The sequence below is a fragment of the Humulus lupulus genome, chromosome 7 (assembly GCF_963169125.1).
Source record: "Humulus lupulus chromosome 7, drHumLupu1.1, whole genome shotgun sequence".
Classification (NCBI taxonomy): Eukaryota; Viridiplantae; Streptophyta; class Magnoliopsida; order Rosales; family Cannabaceae; genus Humulus; species Humulus lupulus.
In genome coordinates this window covers 2,470,747-2,480,854 of record NC_084799.1, presented here as the reverse complement: position 1 = coordinate 2,480,854, position 10,108 = coordinate 2,470,747, and the positions used below count along the sequence as shown (strand labels likewise).

General features: G+C 34.7%; 2 protein-coding genes across 2 annotated transcripts; both read right to left on the bottom strand.

Moving 5' to 3' along the window:
• Positions 1–3,347: 3,347 nt before the first annotated feature.
• Positions 3,348–5,297, bottom strand: LOC133790307 (octanoyltransferase LIP2, mitochondrial). Its single transcript, XM_062227912.1, has 2 exons — positions 4,929–5,297; positions 3,348–4,346 (listed from the first exon to the last, which is right to left on the bottom strand). Exon 2 carries the CDS (start codon positions 4,341–4,343, stop codon positions 3,636–3,638), a length of 708 nt encoding a protein of 235 aa, XP_062083896.1. The 5' UTR covers positions 4,344–4,346; positions 4,929–5,297; the 3' UTR covers positions 3,348–3,635.
• A 106-nt stretch (positions 5,298–5,403) lies between these two features.
• On the bottom strand, positions 5,404–8,980 carry LOC133790306 (uncharacterized). The gene is made up of 8 exons (XM_062227911.1): positions 8,556–8,980; positions 8,247–8,356; positions 8,011–8,067; positions 7,616–7,915; positions 7,088–7,335; positions 6,531–6,837; positions 6,172–6,445; positions 5,404–5,991 (listed from the first exon to the last, which is right to left on the bottom strand). The coding sequence occupies exons 1-8, from the start codon at positions 8,952–8,954 to the stop codon at positions 5,737–5,739; spliced, it is 1,950 nt and encodes a 649-aa protein (XP_062083895.1). The 5' UTR covers positions 8,955–8,980; the 3' UTR covers positions 5,404–5,736.
• Positions 8,981–10,108: the final 1,128 nt, after the last annotated feature.

Below are 10,108 nucleotides of genomic sequence, written 5' to 3'. Positions count from 1 at the left end.
AACAGATTGATGAAAGTTGGAGAAACAACATGTAATTTCAACAATAACATATTCATATAGTTAGAGAGTAATATCATATAAGATGATGTTACAAATCCATGACATTCCATCAAATGATTATAGAAAAATACCAATTTGGTTATAAAAAAAATTACAATAAAGATTTAATAGCTACTGTTCTTAAAACTCAAAAGACTTGGGAATGTTTATGGCAAGGTGGAACATCTACTTCAACAACTCCTTCAAGCACATAGCAACCATCACATATGTCTCCAACTTCTTCATATCATCTAAGGCTTCAACTTCAAAACTAACCAAATCATGTGATGTCCCATCTTGGTAGCAGTCACAAGCCCAATCTGTCAAAATCTCTTTCTGCAGCAAACAATCTCTAGAAGCACCACTCCATAGCTGTAAACATATCTACTTTGGTTGTGATAAGCATGTTCTTAAACCATTCAGGTGCAACATACCCTTTTGTCCCTCTAATGGCTGTATGCGTTTGGCTTTGATTCATCGTTAGAAGTTTCGCCAAGCCAAAATCTGATATCTTGGCATTGTTAGACTCATCAAAAAGTATGTTATGAGGCTTGGTATCACAGTGGATAATCTGGTCTTCATGTAAATACAAGAGTCCTCTTGCAACTCCTAAAGCAATTTCGATTCGCTGCTTCCAACTCGGTTTTGAATTACTAAAAAGAAAGGTTGATAGTTTCATTGCTTCTCATTCTGTTTGAAAGAATATGAGTATCCTTTTTAGCTATAAAAATAGCCACTAATAAGAATTTTTAATTAGTTTTACTTGTATACCACATTTTGCTTCACTGAGCTATGGTTTGTGAACACTGAACTAAATAATTAGGAGTTCTTATTTCAGATGTAGATGAAGAAATAACAACCCCATTTCTCACTTTTTAACCCTTTACTTCTTAAAAATAACTGGGTGTTTTTTTCTTTCTGTTACATAGCTGATCTGCCTGAAAATTACAAGGAATTGAATAAGAGTAAATGACCATGAAAAGGTTGGTTCTTCATATGAAAGTAAAAGATTATAGAGAAAAAGGGAGAGAGAGAGAGTGAGAAGAATCAACAAAACATTTTAGCTGTAAAGGTTTTAGATTTCTACACAAAAAGGTAGTGAAACTTTAATAAGATATTTGGTACTTGAATGAGTTCACACTTGCAACTTTCTTTCATATGGGATCAAGCTAATATGAAAAATTTAATCAAAGATAAGGGAGCACTCAGCTCTGCAACATTTATTTTTAGAGTAAACCTAGGGTTTCATATTGGCTTGATCCATGGGACATCAAAACCAACCTATAGAATACACTGAGATGGCATTTACATAAAAGCAAGCAACTAATCTCTAAATTTGTAAGCTAATAATTTCATTTGATTATAATGAAGAGAGAATAGTAATGATCATCATATAATAATCTGCAATGTTCACCAGCCATATATTTGGAAAAAGAAACCACAAGTGGTTCAAATTAAGGAATAATGTATATTTACAAGGAAACAAGCACTAACAAAATTATAGCATTGTAATCTTTGGTTTCAGTTACAGCTTTCTCATGCTTATGTGAATCTAATACTAGAATTAAAGAACTACAGAAATATAAACCAAACTATTTGGATAAACAACAAATAAAAAGAGAGAAATGTATAGAGATCTGATTCTCCTACCTATATCAACAGAAAAATGAAGTACAGAAACTGCAAAATTTTGGGAAGAGAAAGGGATACGGTCTCTCTATCCTTTTGAGATCTCTACACGTGTTGATCCTAGTTACTTGTTCTGGATAGGATTTGATTTACTAGGAGGTGCTGGTCTTAAACTTGCCTCAACAGATCTCAGAGGATCCTCCAATGTCTTACTCAACTCTTTTGGATTTAAAGCAACTGAAGCTGATAAAACAAGCAGCAATTTTCTGTGCTGGTTTCTATCTCTTGTGTGAGCTCGTCTCTCTTCGTGGATCGACAACGAAGAAGCCAATAGAGTTTGCATGAGAATCAAGGCAAAGAGCAAAACCAGAACTATGTGACTTGTTTTCATGGCTGTGGTTGGGCAATAAGAAAGAGAAGAAAGCAGATTGTATGGCAAGCAGGTAGTTCAGAGAGCTAATTTATGTGAAGCTTTCTATCTAAACAGATGACAGTATGAATGTTATATCAAAATTTTGGTAAAAGGGTAAGCTTAATATATAGAGATGTAGCTCAATATAAAACTACTTTTTCTTGCTGACAAATTTTGTAGCAAAACACTTGATTAGTCAAACAGTTTCTTGCTGACAAAGTTAGTTAGTTTTACCAGGACAGATGAAAACTTTTCTACAGGCCCATGACAAACTGGCAGAAAATCCTCTTTTCTGACTATTCACAGACTGTTCAACTGTTAAATTCAATGATGGTAGAAGCATAATTTTGAGCAGAAATACTAAAGTATTCATGTTTAGATATTTTACCTATTCCTTGTTTGTTCTGCTTTTTTTCTCAGAACTTAGTGGCTGATGATCATGTGATTGTAAATTAAGTATCATATTCTCTCTGACTAGTCTGAAAATTTTGATTACTTTACAAAATGCCTCATGTGACAAATCACATGAGACCAAATCAGTGACCTCATTTTCTTGTACTTCTTTGTTTAAATAGCTAAATAGTACTCTAAGCATAATAAGTTTGACAAGTACAGCTAAAGTTGGCTGGCCAGGCTTGCTTTCTAACTTGTCAATTCCACATCATCTTCCCAGGAAATTTCCCTGTTTTGATTTGGTTGAGCCAAAGTCAATTTTCTTGACTGTATTTTTGGAACTCTGCTCATTGATGAAGGTAAAAACTATCTTTCAATACAACTTAAATGGACAAATTTAACCAAATGTCCATTGAGGTGTTTAGATATGGATTAAAAAAACAGAACACAGATTTTGGCAAGTAGAAAGTGGTTTCATTCATTGGTAAACCAGCCCAAACCTAATCCACATTCTTCAGGGAATATAGAATAATCATTTTTAGGATTTGCTTTAATAAACTATGTGATTTGCTTCAATAATTTAGTCAACCTATCTACTTAATTTACAAGCTATGGGAAAAGCATTTTAAATTTTAATGTTTATAATAAGAGCTTGAACACATTACAAGATCTGATAACGAAACTCCTTTGCTCAAGCTCTCAAGTTGTTATTTTTCAGCTTCGATTCGAAATACATGTGGATCGAAAGATTCTCTAAAGAAAAACATGTGGTCCATGTCAGCAGGACTGGTGTAGATGAACAGTGCTGACTTAACTCCTTTGAGTTTGACTGCATACTCAAACACTGTATTACTTGAATTTAAAAGTAACATGATTTTGCTGTCAAATGTGCTTGGAGACTAGATGTTATTCTATTAAAGAAACAAACATATGGAACTGAAGTCAATAAGATCCATTAGGTTGGACCCAAGGCTTTCCTAATTACAAGTCAAAATTCTCAAGCTTGCAAACTTGGAAAGACACTAAATCTAACCTTATGTAATCCCTAGATATGGAGCTACATGTTACACAGCAAAATTTTCTCACACAAATCACTAGTATTTTCCAAACTGGATTTCATTTCAGCTATCACAACAAATAAACTAAACAAAGAGTACATATCTCATTCGATTTCGCAATCAGCAGACAATGCAGAAGCGTTCTCCTTCCAAGAAATGTCGGTATAGCCAAATCGTCTTGCGAAACAAGAGATCAACTGCTCCTGAATTATTTCTTCTGCAGGAAGCACCATATTTGTCTCCTTTCTCAATGATGTAACTCCTTTATTTGCAATCCCACATGGCACAATGTGCTTGAAATAGTTCAAATCTGGATCAATATTAAATGCCAGCCCATGAGAGGTGACTGCATATGAAATTCTAACGCCAATCGCACCAATTTTTCTCTCTCCAACCCAAACTCCTGTTTCGCCTGCTTCTCCAGGTTGAGCTTTGACACCATACAGAGATGCCAATTCAATCATGGTTGACTCAAGTTTCTCCACATAACTCCGAGCACCAAGTCCAATACCCCGAAGCGAAATAATTGGATATAAGATTGCTTGATGTGGACCATGAAATGTTATATCTCCTCCCCTCAGTGTATAACATAGTTCAGCTCCTATACTTTTTAAATCGGATTCCGGGATTAGTAGATTGTGGTCAGTCCTCCGTTTGCCGAGGGTGTATGTAGGTGGATGTTGCAAGGACAAAAGTGTATCTGGGATCTTATTAACTTTCCTAGCACTTACCAGTTTTTCCTGCAGTTTATGAGCTTCCAAATAGTTGACAATGCCCATCTTCCATACCTCAAGGTTTCGAGGACCTCTCATTCCCTGTACATGACACAATAAATTCAACATTATTCCTACAACGGCATGTGTTTCTTTTGATTATTTTTTGTTTTGATCACATGATGTCCACTGACCACTAAAACTATCACAATATTATTTAAAGACTGCAATTCTACAAATGGAAAATTTGATGGGGTCCATGGGAATATACTTTACTTAGCACATGCTTTTACAAGCCTAATAATTGTGATTCAATATATCAAAGTTTCAGATTCTAATATGATGAAAACACAAGAACCTCAGCTGCCCAAGTATATTGCCATGGTTACAAGCTTCACAAACTCGTGATTTATACTTTCTCGCCATCTAATAGGTGTGTACTTTTGGAACAAGTTTGTTCTTTTATTTTGCTTTTAATAAAATTGGGATGTTAGGCATCTAAATTCTCAACACATGATAAACCCAGATCTGTTTTCAGTAAAATCGTCAGAATCCCTGGAAAAAGGAACCCATTTGTTGATATTCAATCAAAACAGAAAATCTAGCAAGAGTATCAACATAGATGCATTTCAACAAACAGTTCATGGACAACAAATGAAAAGTGAAGCGTTTCGTAAAGCTTACCTAAATGACCCGTATTAGCTCAGATACGATTTTGCAGATATCGTAAGAGTGGCAGACAAGAGACGAAAGACCAGGCGCTCGCTAACATAGACAGGAAGATCTAGACACCTCAAAAACGACGTCGTCACCCTCCACTTCTCTCTTTTGTAGTATTTTATTAATAGAAGCTTGAAACCACGTAATCGAAATTTAACTTTGTTTTCTGGTCTTCCAAAGATTATTGCTTTATATACCAATCATTACCATCACCATCACCATTACCAAAGCAAAATCAAATTAAATGAATCTCATTGAAGATTGCATAATATCTTTTATGTCTTTCTCAGTCTAACAGATCTCGATAAAGATATAAACCGTACCATGTTTGATTTGACCAAAAGAAAGGATTTTGGCTACAATATCATAAATATAATGAAGATTTGTGAAATGGGTATCATCGAAAATAAAATAAAATCATGAAAATATTTTCCTTGAATCAGTGGAAATTGAATGGGAACAAAAAAAAAAACCCACGTTTACTTAGCTGCATAAACTCCAAAGTGTAAATCACATAATAATTAATGAATAAACCTCCTGGCTACTACATCAAGCCAAGGAGCATATACAACTACTGCTCTTTATTATAAGAGGCAAAAAAAAAGAAACTGAATTTTTCACTATTATATATATACAAGAAATTGCTCCTTTAAATTTTCTTTCTTTTGGAAAAAGCAACTTCTCTTCAACCCAGGAAAAGAAACTGGGAAAAAAGCCAAGACTTTTCTTAAGGGTGTGCTTATATAATAACGTGGAGAGAAACACAAACAAGTCAAGAAGAACAAGAAAGCATGCAGACGCCAGGCCTGTATGCCCAGGCGGGTGGCAAGCGAGCATATTTTTCCATTCCTGGCTGGTCGTCGTATGGCCGTTCCATTACTTTCAGCAGCCTTCGAACCTCCTCAAAATCGCCTTGTTCAGCTGCGTCAATGGCGCTCTGGCAGAGATAATTCCTGAGAACATATTTTGGGTTCACTGCTTTCATCGAGGCCTTCCTCTCCTCATCTGAGATGCCACTAGCCGCTAGCTGTAAAAACAGAAATATAATTTTAAGAAAGTACTCGTAAAAGTTTATGACAGTATACTCATTCCTATCTTAAGTGAACCGTGAAACATGTTCTGATAACTTTGTCAGCAAAGCCAGTTTGTGAGCAAGTGAGAAAATTAAAAGAACATATTAGCAAAAACCAAAAACACAAACACATACCTCCTCCGTGTAGGATTTTACCCATGCAGTCCACGCCTCTTTGCGCTCCTTCCCAATATCTAACAGAACAGCCTTCAGTGGAACCAATAACTCCTCTTCTGGGATGCTAACATCAGCTTTGATGTTCGATAGCAACCGAAAGAAATTTGTGTAATCGACCTTGTCAACAGCCATATTGTTAAGAAGTTTACTTATCAACTGTTTATTGTATTTGGGAAGACCAAGTTTTCTAGTCATTATAGCTTGATATTCATCCATAAATTTGGTTCCATATCTGTATAAAGTCAAAGAGAAAAATATTCAATTGCTGGCCAGCCACAGCATAACTCTCTTAAGAACAGTATAGAAATGAAAACTACCTTTCCATGGCATAGTTTGCCTCTTTATCATTTATCAATCCAGCAGAGGACAGAGTAGTGGCGAACTGTGCAACATTCCATAAGCCTATATCAGGCTGATTGGCAAAACAATATCTTCTGCCAGGAAGGTCTGTAGTATTTGGGGTGTAACTTGGATCAAATGCATCCAAAAATCCAAATGGGCCATAATCAATGGTGAGTCCCAAAATGCTCATGTTATCAGTGTTCAAAACACCATGAGTAAAACCAACTCCTTGCCACTTGGCAACCAAAGATGCAGTACGCTCAGCAACCTCCACAGCCCAAGCTGTTAAAAATTACCATAAAAGCAATAAGGTGATGAAAAGTTTAATAATTATGAGATAACCATTCCTTCATTTGTTACAAAGGGCACATTAGAATAACCAACCAAGAAAATTTTAAACAACATTTAAAAGGAAAAAAAGCTCAATTTGATCAGTTTTCGTGGCAAAAAAGTCAGCTAACTTATATTTCAACCTTTCTCTTATTCATGAACTATTCGTTAGTATGACAAAACACCGCATACTACAAATTACCTGCGTACTTATTAGAAGTCAGATCCACAACTGAATGATCTTCATCGCCTGTGCTAAAGGATAAACTCTCACTTTTGTCCATATTCTCTATATGAGGAAAGTGATGCTTGATGGCGTAATCTGCCAGAATACGAACAATCTCAAGGTCCTCTTTTTCTCTAGCTGCATGTATTTGGTATGAACCGAACCGCAGAAATGATGGAGCAACTCTGCAGACAATTGCACCTGGCTCCTCCTTTGGGTTCCCACTGCAAACCAAAGTAGGTCAATTCAAAATTTATATGATAAACCAGTTATTCCTTCATAGGGATTCTTAAGCATTGATCAAAATACTGAAAGAAAGTTATAATCCAATCCATATGTTTTATACAACTAAAAACAAGATGCAGCGTATCTATTTCGGAACTTGACAGCTTCCCAGAGAAATAATAACATCAATACAATCATGATTCCGAAACAAAAAGAAATAACGGGGTGAGCCAACGACAAGAAAGTGTAGGGTAGTAAAAGCTAGAAGTCATAACATACTCATAGAACATGTCTCGAACAACAGATTTTCCAGTTGTGACCAGACAAAGTGCCCGAGTTGTTGGGATTCCAAGACTATGCATTGCCTCACTGCAAAGGAACTCCCTAATGCTACTACGCAGCACTGCAAGACCATCTGCAAATCGGCTGTATGGAGTCTTCCCAGCACCTTTAAGCTGAAGTTCCCATCTTTCAGACTTAGAATTAATTACTTCACCAAGTGTTATTGCCCGACCATCTCCCAACTGTCCAGCCCACATTCCAAATTGATGTCCTCCATAGCATTGAGCATAAGGTACTCTATCACAATTAACATCATAATCAAACTTGCTTGCACAAAAATCCAAAAAGGGAATAATGCATATTTCATAACACAATCTTGAATGAATACTTACGACCCCACCAAAGGAGAAGCCCCAGAAAACAAGAGAGGAAAATCTGGCCTTTCGAATCTGAAAATCCCACGAAGTCATTTTAAGTTCCATAAAGAACAACATAAGCAATGTATGAAATGGCTATCTTCATAGTTACGATAAGTTACAACTTTAACATGTTCTTAAGTTTTTCTAGTCTAAAGTTTGGTTTTTTATAATAATGTTTCAAAAAAAAAATATGAAACGACTTTGCTTACTCCTTGGGGTCCAAATCAAGCAACTCAGCTACTGATTCTGACCAAGAAACAAGTTGAGGCTTATCCACTTGCACTGATGGAGACACTTTTGAATAACAAGCATGCAAAACCTAAAGAATAATAACAACAACAACAATAAACAAACAAAACAACTAACTATGAGCTAATTTCCAATAACAAAACAAATAAAAATGGTATCTTTGGAAAGAATATAGCTTAACAAGCAATCAAAAAACTCGATTGAATCGATTTAGGCTTTCATTTTCTAGGCAGCCAAACAGAAGCCCAGATTAAAGCAAGAAAGATAACCTCTCGTGGAAAACTGTCGGTCCTGGGATCACCGGGGAGCTCTCTAACAAAGGATTGGTCCCAATTCAGATCCTCGAGATTCAACCTAACCTTCTTAGCTCCATTACTAATATCACCAATAGCTTTGTGATCATCGCTCTGCAAGGTCTGATTCTGCAAATCCCGAGCGACGGAATCGACGGAGATAGAGGCGACGTCTATAGAAGGCGAGTCCATTGAAAGTCCACCAACAACACCACCACCGCCGCCGCCGGAGCTAGCGTAGCATGCGAGGCTGAACCTTGGAAATTTGAGGGGAAACGAGGGGCAAAATCGGAATTTCGGAGGTCGGTGAGAGAGGGGAAGGAGGAGAGGGAGTGAGAGCGATGAGGAGGCTTTGGATGAGAAATAGGAAAGCATTTTTTCCAATTTTTCTTCTCTTTTTTTTTAATTTAATTTTTATTATTACAAATATTTGTAAAAATATATATTTGGGTTTGACTCACTACATCTATATCTATATAATAATAATAATGACAAAAAAAATAATAATATATTTTCTTGAGTATTTTTTTTATTGGGCTATAGTTTAAGCCCTATCGATGGAATTTTTTAGTGTTATCAACTTGTGAACAATTTTTAGCGCCATTTTTTTAAGACTGTATATATTGTAGTTGTTTAGAGCATCCTACAAATTTTTTAAAAATTTTGAATAATTTACATTACCGAAAATTAGGTTCAAACATATTATTTTACACAATACAAAAAATAGTTACGCATACAACAATATGTTTAAATCTAGTTTTCGGTACTGTAAATTATTCAGAATTTTCTAAAAATCGCGCTGAAGCTCTTAATAGCTACAATATACACAGTCATAAAAAATCGCACCGAAAACTGTTCAAAGGTCGAAAACACTGATAGACCCATCGATATGACTTAAAAGTGAAGCGGAGAATTTCCCTATATTTTCTTATATTCATTCACTTTTCTTTTTTTTTATTATTAAGAAAAATTAATGAGATAAATTTTATTTTTTTATTTAAAGAAAAAGAAGAAAAGTTTTATTCTTTTCTTAAAAATAGTAATAAGAAAATAATAGTTTGATTATTTAAAAAATAAATAATGAGATAAATATTATTTTTATATTTAAAGAAATGGGACAAAAGTTTTATTCTTTTCTTTGTTCAAATATTAATGTAACCATCTTTTGTTAGTTAGAAGAGTTCTATAAATAAATAAAAATAGAAACCGTTCAATTGACAATACAATTTCATTTAAGACAATTTTATAATTCTATAGAGAAAATACCATAAATTTCCATCAACTATTTTAAGCAAGACACCACTTTTGTTTTTTTATTATTATTATTTTGAAAGTGAATATATCTAGTTTAGTTTGAAGAAAGAAAAAAAATTGGAAAGTGTTAAATCAAAGAAAATTATTTTTTCTAAAATATCTAATAAATGACAAGTGCTTAGCTCATAATTAATATAAGAATCTAGGGTCCCCTTGATATTGATATTTATCAATTTGACAAAAATTATAATATAAAAAAAATAGAGATTTTGCAT